The sequence below is a fragment of the Puma concolor genome, chromosome C2 (genome assembly GCF_028749965.1).
Source record: "Puma concolor isolate L17-30 chromosome C2, mPumCon1.1.hap2, whole genome shotgun sequence".
Taxonomy (NCBI): Eukaryota; Metazoa; Chordata; class Mammalia; order Carnivora; family Felidae; genus Puma; species Puma concolor.
The window spans coordinates 33,910,827-33,930,038 of NC_141675.1; the positions used below are offsets into that span (position 1 = coordinate 33,910,827).

At 44.6% G+C, this 19,212-nt stretch overlaps 1 protein-coding gene across 5 annotated transcripts in view; it reads right to left on the minus strand.

Annotated features, from left to right (window-relative positions):
* The window catches only part of DZIP1L (DAZ interacting zinc finger protein 1 like), a 42,272-nt gene that overhangs the window by 21,319 nt on the left and 1,741 nt on the right, over positions 1-19,212 (minus strand). For 2 of the 5 annotated variants that reach the window (XM_086674362.1, XM_086674363.1), the window contains exons 2-7: positions 17,842-17,921; positions 11,331-11,912; positions 8,866-8,950; positions 4,965-5,086; positions 4,120-4,281; positions 674-802 (exon numbers count right to left, since the gene is read on the minus strand). In XM_086674362.1, the coding sequence (XP_086530488.1) occupies positions 674-802; positions 4,120-4,281; positions 4,965-5,086; positions 8,866-8,950; positions 11,331-11,831 (999 nt within the window). In that variant the 5' untranslated portion in view covers positions 11,832-11,912; positions 17,842-17,921. Of the gene's footprint in view, positions 1-673; positions 803-4,119; positions 4,282-4,964; positions 5,087-8,865; positions 8,951-11,330; positions 11,913-17,655; positions 17,922-19,212 lie in introns of all 5 variants that reach the window. The other 3 variants (XM_086674360.1, XM_086674361.1, XM_086674364.1) reach the window with 2 other exon arrangements.

Sequence of the window (19,212 nt, forward strand, 5' to 3'; positions counted from 1 at the left end):
GTTAGACTTTAAGCTCTTTCTTCACAATCTTAGAGAAGCAGAAACAGAAGCACAACCTGATTTAGTAACGATCCCCATTGCCCTTCCTTGCCGTGGGATTATCAGTGATTTAGACCCTATCTCGCTGCATCATTGCACGATTCATCCAGGGGTGGCCAGAGCCGCCTCCTGCCGGCTCATGAGAGCAGACTGTGCACCAGCCTGTCCAATGCCACACCCAGGGACCTCACGGTGGTAGCACGAAATCAGAGATGGCGGGAAATTCTACACCAAGGAAAATGTCAACTGCTACCTATCAAAGCAGAGAGCCGTTGTTAAATATTTACCATCACATCATAGATCCATCCCAAATACCTTCAAATCCAGAAGATTTGTTTCCAACTGGGTTGGAATCAAAATGAGAGTAAAGGCACCCAATAAGAGACATAACTGTATGTGTTCTGGAAAGATCCCAAGCAAACCTGATACTGTACCATATGTATCACCAGCCCCACCTCAAGCCCCAGCCCCAAGCCTAAGAATCCTATTCCATGATTCCATGTATTGGTAGAAGGTCTGAAAATGTAGAATTTGATGTCTTTCAGCTTCCGTAACACCATAGGGCGAAACTAAGAAACTTTGTTGGAAGACAACCTGGCTGGCGGCGGAGGAAAAGCATGAGACGTTAGCTCACCTGCATTTCCATCATCTCCTTCAGGGCCCGGAGTTCCTGAGTCTGCCTGAGTCGCTCCTCAGACTCCTCGTCCCGTAGTGACCCGAGGTTAGACTCCATCATACTGTAGGACTGCAATGCCTGCAGTTTCTGAAAAGGCCGGGACACAGTTTTATTTAGATGAAGATCTAGTCTTGATGTTGTCTTTTACACCTTGAGCAATGTCAAAAAGGCACACCTTACCCAACCACAAAGTCCAAGCTGTCCTCACCAGATATCTACATGCCTGCAAACACACCCACAAGTGTGTTTGCCCACCCCTTCCCCAGGGTTGAGAGCTCAGTGCTTACACAGGAGAAGCAAGTTCCCGTGGAAGAACAGAATTTGAGAACATAATTTCAATAGCACTAACATTCTGCTGCATTCAAAATCCGGAGCTCACTAGACAGCTTCCCCTTTCCTCTTCAGTCTCAAATAGGCTGAAGAGAATCAGACTCCTATGGCCTTTGGGAGGGTCTCAGGTACTCTGGACCATTCCCTGAGGACTCCTGTCCCTCCTCCCACAAAAAAATTCTGGTTGTCACCAACCAGACCTGGCTTTGTGTGGCTTGGAGTGGTATCACCCATACCTAATGATTCCTCAGCTAGCTGCGTGTAATCTGAAGGAAAAGACACAGGAAAGTGGATCCGAGAGAAGAGGCCTTTCCACCTATGATAGGCTATATTTTTAAATATATCACTGCTGTATTCACAAAATTAAATTATCTCCATCTCTATTATTATATACAAAACTCATAAGACCCATTAAAGCTTTCAAGAACTGCAAGTCCCTGAGTTTAACCTGATACCATTCTTGCTAATCTTTAACTCTTCTCTATTGCTAAAGCAATATCCGGTCCAAATGTTAACCATTTCTAAACCCCTTGAGTATTTTCATAGAGTCAAATGCTTTATCAAGTGTATGCACAACCCTCGGCTTCTCATGTGTCATTTCTGCCTTCACCCCAATATTTATGATGCCCAGAGAGCTGGCTCTCTCGGCATATGACAAACCGGCATGGTGATTTCCATTCAAATGGGTACTCCTTTGGCCACTGGATTTACCCTACATCTTATCTCTCTTCAGTCAGGTAACTCAGCCAAAGTAAGCTCATAGACTTCTGTACCAGGGGGTAAATTTTGAGGAGAAACATCTTCAAAAAGTATTTCCCTCTACCCAATGGGGCTCCTGGGTGGCTCAGTCAGCTGAGCGTCCGACTTCAGCTCAGGTCATTATCTCACGGTTCGTGGGTTCGAGCCCCACATCAGGCTCTGTGCTGACAGCTCAGGGCCTGGAGCCTGCTTCGGATTCTGTGTCTCCCTCTCTCTCTGCTCCTCCCCTGCTCACACTCTGTCTCACTCTCAAAAATAAATAAAGATTAAAAAAAAAATTTTTTTTTAAGTATTTCCCTCTCATTGGCCCTCCTGACAGCAAGGGAAATCTTTTGTTGTTTTATGAGGTAGACTGTCTTACAGTGTTATTCACACTCACTCTAACCGAAATCTTCTCTTTTTCTCCCCAGAATTAGAAAAAAAAAATAACAAAGTAATTATCCAAATACACTGAGAATTTGGGTCTCCAGTTTGGTTCCCATAATAAAAGTAAAATAATGAAATGTCACATGAGAGGGGACAGGGAGAGACACACAAACACAAAAACACAGCATATGCAATCCTACAGAGAAAAGACAAATCAAAAATAAAAAACAGAAAAATGATGTTCCAGTTTAGGGAAAGGTGATCCAAGTTAAAAAGAAACCATGGATGGTAATTATGTTCTCACTCACCAAAACTTAGAATTTCCTAGCCAAAAGTAACCCTCTGACCTTTGATGGGGTGGTTTCTGAACAGTAACTCCAAATTCAAATCAATACCTATCTATCAAACATCCAGTCAGCTAGTGCCGTGTCAGGGGATGAGAGTCAGCAGGGCGCACGCCAGCTCAGGGAAGATGGGTGTGGAGCTGGGGGGGTAGGACCGTGAGGTCCATATGGTGGGGGAGCATCTTATCTCCCACAAATCTTTCCTGACCACACTGCAGGGAGGGCTTAAGTCACTACAGACACACACACACACAGCTCTCATCTCAACCCCACAGCCATCCCTATCCTTGGCTTCCCATCTCAGATTGAGATGATGGACCACCCAAGACTCCAAGCATATCCTATGACAAGCCCATTCTGGAAAAGTTGTCAAGGTATTCCTTTAGCAAAACGTGGAATGACTGTGAGAAATGCAGACAGTTAATTTTCAAAAACAAGAAATGATTCTCCTTGATGTTAGAAGGACCAATAAGAGCTCGATACGTTCTGAAAATATTTCTCCTCAAAATTTTTTCCCTGATATGGTTTTAGTCATACGGGTTTATATAGGAAGATACAGTCTAGGGATAATCTTTAATAATGTTTTCCTGAATGAACTTAACAGTATATCCATTAGAAGAGCAGAGGCTTACAAGTTTAAAAAGTTAAGTTCAAATCCCAGGTCTACCTCTTAGTAGCTGTGTGACCTTGAGCACGTTATGTGAACCCCAGTGTCTTCACCTGTAAAGGAGGAATGATAATAGTGTTGTTTTAAAAAAAAAAAAAACTTTTAAAAATAAATTATAAACCAGGGGCACCCGGGTGGCTCAGTCGGTTGATCATCCAACTTTGGCTCAGATCATGATCTCACGCTTCGTGGGTTCGAGCCCCACGTCGGGCTCTGTGCGGACAGCTCAGAGCCTGGAGCCTGCTTCGGATTCTGCGTCTCCCTCTCTCCCTGCCCCTCCACCACTCGCACTCTGTCTCTGTCTCTCAAAAAGAAATAAACATTAAAAGAAAATAGAAAAGAAATTATAAACTAATCATGTGCCTATTTTGAGAATGTTATGGTTGTTTTGTTGTTGTGAGAATTAAAAGTTAATATATATAAAGTGTTCTGCACAGGGGCTAGAAACCAGTTAATACACTCAGTAAATCTTACTATTATGCATGATCTCCACAGACCCCAACAGGGTGCCTAGCACATAGCCAGTGCTCAGCAAATACCCGTTAAGAGAAAAATGCATTCATTCAAACTTTGCCTCATAGCTCATCCAGTGACAAAAGAAAGCCCTTTGCAAAAATAAAGATAATGTCTAGGGAGTTTCTACTATATACCAGACAATGTTAAGTGCTGTCTACGTGTTAATTTAACCATCTCAGCAACCTGTCGTACAGAAGAGAAACTGAGGCACAGGAAAGTTAAGTAACTCGCCTAAGGTCACACAGCCAATATGTGATAGAGCAGGGATTCAATCCCTGGCACTGGCCTCTGATATCCAGCCTCACAGTATATTAGCTCCCAATGGCAGATGAAATAAAACGAGTAAAAACGAAGAAATGAATTTTGAGAACAAATTAACATATTTTCGGCAAAAGAACACTGAAAGACTTTGTGTTGGGTACCTCTTCTAGAGTTGAGTTATGGTTGGCAACACTTTTAAATTCATCCCAAAATAGTTTTTTTAGCTTGTCTATTTCCTCATATAGCGTGGCCCGCTCTTTTTCTTTCCATTCATCAAATTCTTTCTTAGCTTCTATCTCCTTCTGACGAGCAATCTCTGCTTCCTGGAAAGAAAAACAGGAACAATAGAATCACTAATTCTACATCATGGCAAATATTTACTGAGAAACTGCTAGGGCCCCTTGTCTGTGCAAGTCACTCTAGAGACCAAAGAAGATTCGTCCTACTGTTCCTATTGTTTGGACATGGAGTGAGACAAGTCTTCTCTGAACTGTAAAGTCCCTTGACAATAGAGATCTTTTTCTCTCTCTTTATGTTCCTGGCATAGTTGGTGCTCAATAAATGGATGCTGAAGAAATGAATGAAGAATAAAGAAATGAAGGAATGAGTAAGACAAGAATACATATTTTCATTCTACAATTATCTACTAAGTAAGTCCTCGAGACTGGACTTTGGAGTTTATCCAGTCTTGGCTTTCAAAAAGCCAAGTAGCATTGTAGTGTAAGAAGTTAACATTCAGGTTCAAATGCCTTCAGAGGATGCTGAATAGGGCAGAAAACAGCAATTCTCTCTCCTACTTTTGGCCATACAGATCTGGGAAAACAACTGGATTTTCCTTTGCAGATAACCTAAGATCATTTGCCACAACCAAGAAGATGCCATCCTAGCTCTGACTCCCAGCTCCAGGAAATCAGCGAGACTTCTGGTCCTGTGAGACACCCGTGCATCATGGGTCTCCTGCATGAGACTCGAGCAAGTCTCCCTGGTGTTTCCACTCCGTGCCCACCTGGAGCTGCCGGTGCCTCTCGGCCTCCCTCTGGGCTTCCAGCTCCCCTTGGGTCCATTTTAGTTTGGCCCGAAGCTCCTCCAGTATCTCCTCCACTGGCTGTTCCTGCTGCTTCTGCTTCCCTGTGGGCTCCATGCAAAGACAGGGTGACCGGGTTAAGTCAAAAAGTTAGTGGAGTGCAGTTCGTCGCCTATGCAATCAGTCACACCTCAGTCTGAGACCAGTTTGCCACTCCCATTGGATACTGACCACAGGCAAATGACATAACCTCCCTGACCCTCAGTTTCCCCAAATTGGAAAGAGGAGATAGTAACAGCACCTAACTCAGAGGGTTGTCATGAGGATGAAATGTGACGGTGCAAAGTGCTTAGCATAGTGCTTGGCATGACCGCTCAATAAATGTGAACTATTACTGTCATTTAAAATAACTATTTTGACAGTACTAACACATGCAAATGTAAAAGCAAAATTGAGAGAGTAACAGAAGCAGAATACCAAATAGCATGTACACGGTGATTATCAATACAAAGAACATATCTATGCATCCTCACAGCCATCAGAGAGGAGTTTAAAGTAGTGAAAATAATTGTAGTTTTAAGTTCCCTTTTTTTCAGAAATACGTATAGTAGTAAGTTTCAAGTGAAAAAAAAAAAAGCATGCATTATGAAGGAAACTTTCAGCGAAAGTTTTTTAAGTATATACTTCAAACTTTCTAAGATTAAACAATAAAAGAATGAATTATTGGGGCACCTGGGTGGCTCAGTCGGTTGAGCGTCCGGCTTTGGCTCAAGTCATGATCTTGCGGTCTGTGAGTTCAAGCCCCATGTCGGGGCCTGGAGCCTGCTTCGGATTCTGTGTCCCCCTCTCTCTTTGCCCCTCCCCCACTCATGCTCTGTCTCTCTCTGTCTCAGAAATAAACATTAAAAAAAAATTTTTTAAAAAGAATGAATTATAAAAGAACATTCTAACTAAACCACATACAGATAAACCAATGAAAAAGACAATTGTACTTGCACAATTGTTATAATTTATTTATTTTTTTTTTGACAGAGAGAGGGCACAAGTGAGCAAGGATGGGGAAAAAGAGAGAGAGAGAGAGAGAGAGAGAGAGGGAGACAGAGAAGCAGGGCTCGTGTTCACAGGATGTGGGCTTGAGCTCACCAACCATGAGATCATGACCTGAGCTGAAGTCAGATGCCTAAGGGACTGAGGCACCCAGGCACCCACATTTGTTACTTTTCAAAGTACCTTTAGTGACTATTAGATAGATGGTACTGTTACTAAAACTCTAAGTCTTTCTTTGAAAAGAGAGATGGTCTTTCTCAGACTGTACTTTTTGGAAAGAAGCAATTTTAGACACAGTAGAAATTAATTTCGGTTAACAAAATGATTTAGGATGATATGAAATAGGAGAGTGGAGATATCTGAAGAGCCATATCTGCCTGAGAATAAAAAGGTCATGAGTATTAATTTAGCAAAAGTTGCCTTAAGAACATATTTTCCCTCTCCTTCAGCGCTTAACCTTAAGAAAATAATAAGGAATATGCCCAAAGACTTGCATATAAGAATGTTGATCAAGTGATTTATAACAAAGAAATTTATGAGTAACCCCTATAAAGTATGTAATAATTTAATCGTGAAATAAATTATGATAGCTGCATGATGGGATATTATTCAGCCATTAAAAATCATGTTTTCCAAGATGCCTGAATGACACTGCAAAATGTGATATATTTTTAATTAAAAATAAGCAATAGGGGAGCCGGGGTGGCTCAGTCGGTTAAGCATCTGACTTCATCTCAGGTCATGATCTTGTGGTCTGTGAGTTCGAGCCCCGAGTCAGGCTCTGTGCTGACAGCTCAGAGCCTGGAGCCTGTTTCAGATTCTGTGTCTCTCTCTTTCTCTCTCCTCCCCCGCTCATGCTCTCTCTCTTCTCAAAAATAAATAAACGTTAAAAAAAAATTTTTTTTTAAAGCAATAGTCACAACCACATACTGTATGATTACATATGTACACAGGAAAATAATAACAGAAAACACACCAAAATATTAAGTAGGTGATATTGTCGATGGTTTTTATTTTTTCTACTTTTCTGTATTTAAATTTTCCAGGTCAAAGGCATTTTTTCCAATTTTTTTATTGTGGTAAAATACACATAACATAAAATGTAGCATCTTAGCCATTTTTTAAAATTTATTTAGAGAGAGAGAGAGAGAGAGAGAACGTGCATGAGCAGGGGAGAGAGGCAGAAGGACAGAGAGACAGAATCTCAAGCAGGCTCCATGCTCAGCACATGGCCCTGGGATCACGACCTGAGCTGAAATCAAGAGTTGGAAACTCAACAGCTGAGCCACCCAGGAGCCCCACATCTTAACCCTTTTTAAAGGTACAGCTCAGAGGTATTAGTACATTCATAATGTTGTGTAACCATCACGACCATCCACTTCCATAACTCTTTTCTTCTTGTAAAACAAAAACTCTGTATGCTTTAAATAACTTGCCATGGTCCCCCTCCCCCCAGCCCCTGGCAACCACAATTCTACTGTCTGTTTGTACAAATTTGACTACTCTAGATATCACATAAGTAGAATCATACAGTATTTGTCCTTTTGTGGCTGACTTACTTCACTTAGCATAATATCCTCAAGGTTCATTCCTGTTGTAACATGTTACAGAATTTCCTTTCCTCTCAAGGCTGAATAATATTCCCTTGCTTGCATAGACCACACTTTCCTTCTCTATTCATCTGTCTGTGGACAGTTAGGTGCTTCCACATCTTAGCTACTGTGAATAATGCTGCCATGTACCTCAGTATACAGATATCTCTTCAAAGACCTATCTTTTCATCAGAAAAATTCATTTAAGAAGTAGAAAATCTGTTTTCCTTTAGCAGCCTCCAAAGTAGAATCAAAAATAATTAGATATCTAATAAATGCATCACAACTAGATAAATGGTACTGTTTTAAAACTCTATGGGGCGCCTGGGCGGCTCAGTTGGTTAAGCGTCCGACTTCGGCACAGGTCATGATCTCATGGTTTGTGAGTTCAAGCCCCGTGTCGGGCTCTGTGCTGACAGCTCAGAGGCTGGAGCCTGCTCGGATTCTGTGTCTCCCTCTCTTTCTGCCCCTCCCCCACTCACTCTCTGTCTCTCAAAAAATAAATAAATGTTAAAAAAATAAAATAAAAACTCTAAGTCTGCTTTTTGGAGAGGAAATTAAAATGAAGAAAAATAAGAAAAAGGTTTTACTTAATGGAATTTTTAGATTTATATTGTATGATTTATATTTTCATATCTGTATTTATTTTATTTGTTAGCAGCTATTTGTTATGTCACATATTAACATATTAACATCCATTAAAAATGGATATAAAGTATGCAAATCTCTCTATGGAGAAACATACAGCCTTGCTACTCCTTTTGGAATTTGAAATGATAAAATTAAAGTGATTAAGTCATAATAAGCTCATGTACATACAGAGTTAAAGAACCAGTCTAACTGCTTATTAACCCCTTTTAAGCTCATTCACAGTTAGCATCAGAGAAGAGCAGATTCACAGAAGGTTGGGAGGTAAGGACCCTTCCAAGTCACCCCATTTGACTGCCCAATTCACAGCAAAGGCCACTGAGACTCAGAGGGAGGGGCAATGACCGTGGTCACATGGTAGAAAGGGATAAAGCTAACACTGGAACCCACCGTCTGACTCCCTTTTTCTCTACACACATTGTCAGAAACCCTCCCAGGCCCATGTGGGATGGATCTCCCCAGTGTGGACGATGGGATCACCTCCTCCTCTACTGGATGATGAGGCCTGAGGGCAGCTGTGGTGGTGTATGTGCCCCACACCCACTGAAGACCAGCCCAGGCCCTTCCATGGTCCCAGGAGGGCCACCTGGACTCACCACCTTCTGCCACGCCCGCATGCCTGCGCTGGATATGGCCCCGGAGAAAGGTGGCGTTCATGAACGTCTTGTCACACAGGTGGCACTGCACGGAAGGCAAAGAGTGGGAAGTGTGGTATCAGATCACCTAGCTCAGCCTGGGGCTCTCCCGAGATCAAAATTCCCATCTCTTTGGGACCCGTGGGCTGCTTCAGAAATGAAGGATTCGATTTGAACATGACCAGTACCCTGGGGAGCTGTGAGTGCTGACTAGGTATTTGATGATACTGAGGAGTTTTTGTTGGTTTTTCAAAGGCGTGATGACGGTCTTATGTCTATGTTTAAAAGGGGGAGCCATCACCTTTTAGAGATCCATACTGAAATGGTTAGAGATAACACCATATGCCCTAATACAGCCGAATGTAATGCAGGACTGGGGGAAGTGGGTAGGGGAACATACGAAAAAGCATTGGCCAGGGTTGATAATGAGTGGGCTGGGTAGTGCACAAATAAAGGCTCATTACCATACTCCCTCTTTTGTATATGTTTACATTTTTTCACAGTAAAAAGTTAAGAAAAAACAAAAACAATATCCAGGTCCCACCCCAGGGCTGAGAACCACCAGAGCAAAGGACAGCAAATAATAGTATCTCTAATTCTGCTTCACTCTCCTCAAGCATTTCAGACCCTGCCAATCTTTCACATCATCTTTTCACTGTAAAACTTCAAAATTTTTCCAACACAACTTTGCAGGCGGCCAATCCTACTCAATCAGACTAAGAGGGTCTATCTTTACACAAATGTGACGGAAACTGTTAGCTGTCCCCTGATACCTATTGCCCCTTTTTTCTTAGTTTTAGAAACCCTGATTTTTAGCTGGTCATGAGGTTAATGAGAATAAACACTATAAGTTCCAGCCTCCCTTGCAACCAGGTATGGCCATGTGACTACATTCTGGCCAATGACATGTAAGCAGAAGTGACAGATGCAACTTCTAGAAGGTGTCGTCAAAGAGTCATGATAGGACAGTAGCCACTCCTTCTTCCTCTGACAACAGAACCCCCGTTTTCTTCTGGGAAATTACCCTGTCCTTCACTCTCCAGCCATGGACTTTGGTCAATCCCCAGCTCCATGGTGGGACATGTGACTTAGACCAAAGCCAGTTACAGCCCTGAATTCCCAACCCTGAGCTCACCAACCGAGATGGGTAGGAGACCCAAACACAGCCAAATACAGGAGACAGTGAAATACTAGCCAGGTTTCTGGGCCCAAAGTAGGCCCTCTATCATGCCAGCCTTGAATCTGGGAAAATCAGATGCTAGCATTGCAGTGGCCCAACTTGCTACCACACAGACAGCAGCTTTCTAAGAACGGAACCCACACTGAGGAAGAGTCGCCAAGAGCCGCAGACAAACTAAATTCTAGTGCCACTGTCTGATTCCAAGGACAAGCCATCCCACTATGGCTCTGGATTTTTCAGTTAAATTAAGCAATAAATTCCTTATTGGCCTAAGCCAAGTTAGACTGCTGTTTTGTCACTTACTACTAAAAGATTCTGACCCTCTTTATCAAAATTGACATTATATCAGTTATATCAATTACTATTCAATCAATTAATATTGTACCATATATTCCTTCCGTCCCACCACCCACCCCTAAACTATGAGTTTCTTGAAAACCTGAATGAACATGACTTGTGCCTGCACCCTCAGAACTCGGCACAGGGCCTGGCCACCATGACAATTCACCAAACTGCAACTGTCCCCAGTCCACACTTTCCATTCAGCTGCAAATGTTCAAATGCCACTCTGGATAATGAACTGTCACTTGGCTGAACATGTCGGAATGGGCCTGGCAATACCAGTCCCTTGCTACACACCAATTCTACACACACACACACACACACACACACACACACACACGCACCTCTTACACACACCTTTTCATATCACACTGCTACATGCACACACAAACCCTTCAAACATACGCTCCTGCCCTCCATAAATACATACACCTTTACACACATATACATCTTTCATTCATTCACACACACCATAAATACATCTTTATATACACATTTTCACACACAAGCACGTTACACACCACATACTCTATATACATACACACACATATTCATGCACAGATGTATGCTCCAAACATTCACACGTTAAGACACACATATTCACTCACACATCCTCCATATACATTCACACATGCACATCCTGCACATGCACCCTCTCCACAAGCATACATATGCACACACATCCTTCATATACACACCTGCCACACATATGCAATCTACACACACACACACACACACACACACACACACACACACACACACTGTGTAGAACTTGATGAGACATCTCTAACATCTGCTTCTAACCTCAGTAAGCATGGCCCCCAGCAACCCCGGGGCCCAGGGCGGCGGTACTGCCCAAGTGGCCTGGCGACCTCCTATCTCCCACCCTGCAAAGACTCCTCACCGTGTGGTAGCCATGGACCCCCGTCTGCAGGAGCAGCTGCTGCAAGGTGCCGATCATCTTGCGACGCCGGCGGCTCTCCTCCCGCACGCCCTTGAGCTCGTCGGCCTGGCGACCCAGCTCCTGCTGGCCTCGCTGCTGCTGCCCCAGGCTGGCCTGCAGCCGGGCCTCGAGCTGGGCAACGCCAGCGCTCAGGCAATCCTGGCAGTGCAGCAGGTACTCAATGGTGAGCTGAGCCAAGCGCAGCACCTTGAGCAGCACTGGGTCCACGGGCTGCCCGCAGCGGCTGCACGCCTCCCGGTCCAAATTGCAGAAGGTGACACCCGTGATGTTCTCCTGCAGGGTGGCCACATCCAGCTCCCGTGCCACGCGGTCCACATCCAGGGCGCTGATGCGCCTCCAGTCCACACTCTCAGAGCGAGGCTGGAACTTGAAGGTAGGGAGTGGGTAGGCCCCAAAGGGAGGGCCACTGAGACCCTCAGCAGTGGTAGCAGGGGACTGCATGGGCTGAGGAAGCCCCGGGCTGACCACTGAGGGAGGGTGCCACCAAGGCCACGGCAGCAGGCAGAGGAGCTGAGAGAGGGCCTGGAAAATGAGAAAAGAGTCCAAGTTAGGCAAGATGCATGTGGCCGCGCGTGCTACACACGTGGCCAGCAAGAGCCTAAGTGGGGTGAGGTGAGGGACATGTGCAACAGCTGTAGTATGCCTGCATGCTCGGGCATGGCGAGAGAGGTGTAAGGCCAGGGTGTGGGCCTTATAATCACACAGATGTGGATTCAGATCGCAGGTTCACATCCTGAAGCCTTCTGTGTCCACTGGGGAGAGCAGGGGGCCTACTTTGCAGGTTTGTGGTTAGGAATGAGGCATGGAGTGCCCCCTCCACCGTGCCTCATACCCAAGTCCACTGCAAGAGTGCCTGCCGGAGGTCTTCGTCAAAGGGAGCCATCAAATGTCTAAGTGGTCCTTCTGCAACCCAAAGTGATTTCAGGATAAAGTCCAATAACTTGCCGTGGGCGACAGAGCCGCCTAACTTCCCCCACATCCCATCCTCCCTCCTGTAACTGCAAGATTGTAGCGGAACAGGAGTGGGCTACGTCTCCCAGTGGCCCCAGCTGCAAAGGGTGACCCTACAACTATGCTCTCTGGTGGGATATGAGCAAAATGATGGGGACGCTTGATGTGGCAGCCATGTCTCTGCACACAGACTGTGCTCAATCCACCATGGTCTTTTTTTCAAACCTACTGGTTGAGAAAAGAGGCCCAATTTGTCGTCAAAAGACTCAGATTCTCCTCTGAACTCTCTAGGTAGTCACAGAAACTGTTCTCTCTCTTTAAAGAGTAAACTGACAGTAGCAATAGGGTTTTAAAAGGAAAATTCCACTACTAAGAATTATACTTGTATAAGATAAACTTATACAAGTGTGCAATGGTGCCTGTGCAAAAACCGTCATTGTTGTGTTGTTTGTAACAGCAAAGTACAAGAAAAAATATAAGAAAGTGAAGCACAAAGTACAAGAGGGGATACAAATGGTATCTCTATACAATGAAATACTATGCAGGTATTGATAAGAATAAGGCAACTATTGGGTGGCTCAGTCGGTTAAGCATCGGACTCTTGATGTCGGCTCAGATTGTGATCTCACAGCTCGTAAAATCGAGGCCCATGTTGGGCTCTGCACTGACAGTGCAGAGCCTGTTTGGAATTCTGCCTCCCTCTCTTTCTGCCCCTCCCCTGCTCACATGCACATTCTCTCTCTCAAAATAAATAAATAAACATTTAAAAAAAAAGAATAAGGCTACTATTCATGCACTGATACAGAATGAGTGTGTATGTATATACACACACAGAGATATATCCCTATCTGCTTGAATGATAATTAATATAATCATATCTAATAATAATATGCAAAAATAAATATATGTATATCTCACATCTGTATCTACCTATATCTATTCGATATATCTATACCTGTATATTCTATACAGATGTATAGATATATCCCACATTAGAATGGTTGCCTATAAAGGAGGAAGGAAATGGGGTGTGAAACCGGGATAAATAAATAAATAGATGGAAAATGCATCAATAGGAAATGGATAGACAGGGAAGCCTTATACAGACCAATAATGGTAATGGTACATAAATAATATATATGCATGTACATACACATATATGAATGATTCAAAGTTGTTACTCATATATAATAATAATTAAATAAAATATACTAATTTATAATTCCTATATATGATTCATTATCTCCAACATTTTGTAAGCATAGACTATGGTATTTCTGTAAAAATAAACAATCTGTGAGCAATGGTTGCCTCTGGGAGTGGGAATGGAAGCTGAAGACTGATTTTCCACTTTCCACCTTTCCATACTATTCAAAGTTATTTACTATCATCATCTATTACTTTTATAATTTTTATTTAAAAAATACAATTTCTGGGGCGCCTGGGTGGCTCAGTTGGTTGGGCGTCCGACTTCGGCTCAGGTCAGGATCTCACCATTTGTGAGTTCAAGCCCCGCATCGGGCTCTGTGCTGACAGCTCAGAGCCCGGAGCCTGCTTCAGATTCTGTGTCTCCCTCTCTCTCTGCCCCTCCCCTGCTCACATTTTGTCTCTCTCTCTCTTCCTCAAAAATAAATAAACCTTAAAAAAAAAAAACTTAAAAAAAAAATACAATTTCTGCCCTTGAACTTTGAATCTGACAGGGGCAACAAGAAGTACAGGTGACCCTATTTAATCAAGTTCTTTCTAGATGAGACTTTTCAGCACAAGAGAAAGTCAGAAGGGAGGTCACTGACCTCACGAAGGAGAAAGGCCTTGAAGGAATGGTGGGGCTAGGCTTGCAAGGTGGGGAAGGCCTCCAGGAAAGACCCCTGACCTCCTGAGCCTTCACCTGAGAAAGACAGGGACAGGTGTGATGGCCTGCCCTACCTCCCCATAAGGTCCTTGAGAACTGGAGGAGGTGCAAGGCGAAGGCACTCAGTAATGTTCCGGCCCCGGAGTATCGAGTGCCAGCCTCTGTGCCACACACAACCTCTACATACAAATTTACAAACAGGTATCACTGTTCCCATTTTACAGACAGGAAACTGATGTCTGGAGAAGTTACGAGTGTTGTCCCAGGTTAGGGGGCCAGAGCTGAAGTACGGTTGGAGGTGCATCTGGCTCCAAAGTGGACTCTGAACACTGATTCTTAAAGCTGTTTGTCCTAAAACTTTGCTTTGATCAGATCATGACCCCTTATGCCTCAAACTCCTTCATTCATTCACTCACCACCCTCCCTCATTCACAGCATGCCTAGTGGTGCCAGGCCTGGTGCCCAGCACTGGGGTTACCGAGGTATATTAACTACACATCCGCCCTCCACACAGGATCTCAGCGTGGCCCCATGTTGCCACAGTACAATGTCCAAACCCCTCAGCCCAGCCTTGAAGACTGCTCACAGGCTGCCACTCACCCACCTTTTCCACTTTAACTCCCATGCTTCCCTTTCTCAGATACCCCTCCCCCAAATATACTCCAAAACCAAAACTATCCAGCCACGTGCACCCCCATCATGGCCATGAGAAGAAGATCAGCCCATTTCTACTTAACATGTTGCACTACTTAAAATTAAAAAAAAAAAAAAGGAGACAGGAGACATGATACTTACCATGCTCAGTCCAAGCTGCCGCTGTGTCACTGCAGCCCCAGAGACAATTGCCACAACAAGCTATGCCTCAGAGCAACAGCAGGTTACCAGGCATGCCGTGGGGTAACTGGACACCTGCTTCCTATCCTTCCCCAGACTGGGAGCTCACCTAGAGCTCACCATTTAACTATTTAAGCTTTAGCCTCAGAGGTTTGCCCACAGTCCTCTCTCTAAGATTAAGGCCAAGAATGCTCCACCAGCAACTCTCTCACTTCTCCCACCTTTTCGAATGTTTCTTCCAGCCTCTTCCTGAAACAGTTACTATCTTTTTCCCCTTCCTTTAACGTGGGGAAGAGTTGTGGGTGGGCAATGCCCTCGTGATACTCAGTTGTTCATTCACAACCCATCCCTCCTTGCACACTCTCCCAGAAGATGAGCTCACACATACCCACAGCATCAGCTACCGAAGGCCTGCTTCAGGCTGAGCCTCAGCCACTCCCAAATCTCTTTCTCGCTGGCCCATCTCTCTCTTGGGACCTTTAGATCCAGCCTGCTAATACTGATATACCAGAAATTGCAAATCCAAACTCCCCTAGGGCCAGGAAGGTAGCATTAAATGCAGGAAATATGACAAATGATTCCCTACTCGAGTGTCCAAGATACAATTAGGCAGTGGTTCTCAAACTGGTCCCTACTAGCAGCAGCAGCAGCTGGGAACTCGTTAGAAATGCAAACCCCCAGATTTATTGATTCAGAACGACTGTACTAGGAAGTGTTGGGGATTGTGGCAAAGTGGGGAGTGCACACCCTGTTTAAAAGGGGCAGCAGTTCAGTGGGGTGAGCAACTCTTGATTTCAGCTCAGGCCATGATCCCAAGGTCATCAGATTGAGCCCCACATCAAGCTCTATGCTGAGCATGGAGCCTGCTTGAGATTCTCTCTCTCTCTATCTCTCTCTCTCTCTCTCTCTCTGTCTCTGTCTCTCCACCCCCCATCCCCACTTGTGCTCTCTCTCTCTCTAAAATAAAAAATAATAATAAAGTAAAATCTTAAAATGGGCAGCCATCACTGGGCTTCAGCCATATGGGAATGGATTTATGTGTCCCTCATTGGCTAATTCTAAATTCTAGTACCTAAAAAGATATTCAAAGACCTTTATGAACTGTTTTCAAACCAGCTTTCTAGCTGCATCTCCCACTTACAATATTACTTACTGTCCACACATTCATATCTCTGGCATATCTATTTATAGGCCCTGTTTTTAAGTGCTTTATAAAGAATAACTCATGTAGGGGTGCCTGGGTGGCTCAGTTGGTTAAGCATCCGGCTCTTAATTTTGGCTCAGGTCATGATTTCACAGTTCGTGAGATCGAGCCCCATGACAGGCTCTGTGCTAACAACGCAGAGCCTGCTTGGGATTCTCTCTCCCTCTCTCCCTGCCTCTCCCCCGCCTGTGCTTGCATATGTGCACTCTCTCTCTCTCTCTCAAAATAAATAAACAAGCATTTAAAAAAGAATAACCCTTGTAATCCTCAGGACAAGCCCTCAAGGGGGTACTAATATTATCCAAACCACAAAGAAGTAAAGAAGTTTGCCCCAGACGCAAGAGGCAAGATCCAGACCTACACAGCCTGGTTATGGAGTCTGACCTCTTAGCCACTATCATGCTGCCTATTGGTAGAGATGGACCTGCACCACATCCTCCTGCTCCCACTGCCCGTGAATGAACGCACGCTTCAAGGCTTTCTTCACACCTGACAGCCACCATAAATCCCTCCCAGGCTCACAGTCAGAACTCCCTGCCCCTCCCCTGGGCTCCCAGAGCAGGGTGTACACTCCTTTGGGCACCTGGCCACGCTCCGGTCTGTACTGGTGTGGCTGTGCAAATCTGTCATCAACAAATGACTCCTGAGCCCCTATTAAGTGCCAGGCACCATGACTGGCATTCAGAATTGATGGCGACCCAGGCAACAGTCCCTCCGTTGTTAATGAAACCAGTTAGCAGTTCTGGAAGTGTGTGCTCCACACAGTTATAAGGCTCGCCATGCACTATCCCACTTAGTTCTCACTACAACCCAGGGTACAAATGAAGAAACTCAGAGGTGACCCAAGAGGGCAAACGACTTTCCCACACTCATACAACTAGTAAATGACGGTGTCTGGCTCCAGAGTTCTCTAGAATGACAGAAAAATACACAAAAATTACCCTACAGACTGGTAAGTGCCAGGGTAGGAGCTAGGACAGGGTGCAGTGGGTGTACCAAGGAGAGGCCATACCAGGACATTCCTGTCTCCCTTCTCCCCCCCCCTTCTCCCCCGGCTATAAGGTCCCCCAGGGCTTATTCATATCTGTTGTATTCTAACCCCTAGCATATTACTTGTACTCCAGCTTGCTATTCACCTGAACAGAACTGTCAAAGTTTCTGTGTACCAGGCACTGTGCCAGCCTTGCTATTTCTACCCATCATACAACCTTGTACGTAGCTCTGATCTGCCTCATCTGACAAATGTAGAAACTGAGGCTCAGAAAAGCTAAGAGACCTGCCCCAACTCACTCAACTGCTAAAATCTGAAGCCAAAATTCGAATCAGATTCTGACTCCAAGGCTTTGGAGTTATGCCAAACTACCTCCCAATGACGATGATGATGATGGCACATAGATTACTTCCCATCATGGAAATGACAGTACCTGAGATCTCTTGTCCAATCTCCGAGAACGGAAAGATTTTACAGGAAATCACAAGAGGACCAGTGCCGGAGACTCGAAATTTTCTCTGTATCTCCACAGAGCGTAGCTGAACACGACTCAACTCCACAGCTTGCGTCCAGATTGGGATAGCAGGAGACAAAGCCAAATAAGAGTGCTGCGGGTTACCTGGAAACCACACACCCCCCACAGGCAGGAACACAGTGCTTTCTCCAGACTGAGTTATCAGCAGACAGCTTTCCCCACATCTGGAAATAGAAACACAAGGCAGAAATGACTTGCTGTCATTATGAAATCTGAAGCCATGTTAACCGTCTCTAGATGTTTTGATGGGGTCCCAAGAAACTTCCAATCCTAGATCAATGCCATGCATTAGTGGACCCCAAAGAATGCTATTAATGCTAACATTCCAAGGTTGTTTCACTACTGAAGAGATGGTTTCTACCTGGGGCAATCCGACAGCCAAGAAAGAAAGCTTTCTTGCCTTGCACACCCACCATGATGAGGTGCTCACCACCTCACGAGGCAGCCATCCCATGGAGGAACAACTCCTGAAGACTTTACGGTTCTTCTGAAACCTGCCCACCTATAATCTGTCAAAGATAACTTGCACAAAATCAATCAAATGGCTGATTCTAATACAAATTGACAGCTAGACTATACCACTGCCTCTGCCACCTTACTGTCTCTTCTGCTCCTTCAAGAACGCAGCCAAGAGCAGCTGTTAGAGTCAAGGTGCCCTGGCTCCTGAGCCACCTTCAGCAGTACACGCCCTGGGAAGCCCAGGCATGTCATTAGTGCTCACTGTTATGGCTGCCAAGGAAACCCTCACACAGTTTGCAAACAAGCTATGCTCACACCAAAGACAAGGGAGCCCTGGGGATCCCAAAGGAGATGAGAGTGACTCAAGAGCTCTTCTGGAACACTATCATTACAGATCTTAGCCTTATTCCCTGATTCTGTTGTGTTCTAAAGAAAGGTGTACCTTTCCCACTCCCTCTTGCCCTTCCTGGGGTCTGCACCCACTCCCAGAACCAACAAGTAGCGAACCGCTCTCTCCCTTACAGCTGGCTTCCATTCCCAGGAACTTTAAGGAGGTAGTTTTCTATCTTTATTCTTTAGTGTAGTTGACATACAATGTTACATTAGTTTCAGGTGTACAACCTAGTGATTTGACAAGTTTATCCATTATGCTATGTTCACAAACATAGCATACATAGTAGCTACATACAAACATAGTAGCTACTACCTGTCCCATTCCATCTACTACAGTATCACTGACTGTATCCCTTATGCTCTGCTTTTTATTCTGTTGACTTACTCCATAACTGGAAGCCTGTATTTCCCTCTAAGGAGGCATTTTTAAAAAACGGCACCAATAGTTTTGTCAAAAATATGGGTGGCTCAGTCACTTAACTGTCGGACTTAGGCTCAGGTCATGATCTCGAGGTTCATGAGTTCCAGACCCGCATCAGGCTCTCTGCTGACAGCTCAGAGCCTGGAGCCTGCTTTGGATTCCGTGTCTCCCTTTCTCTCTGC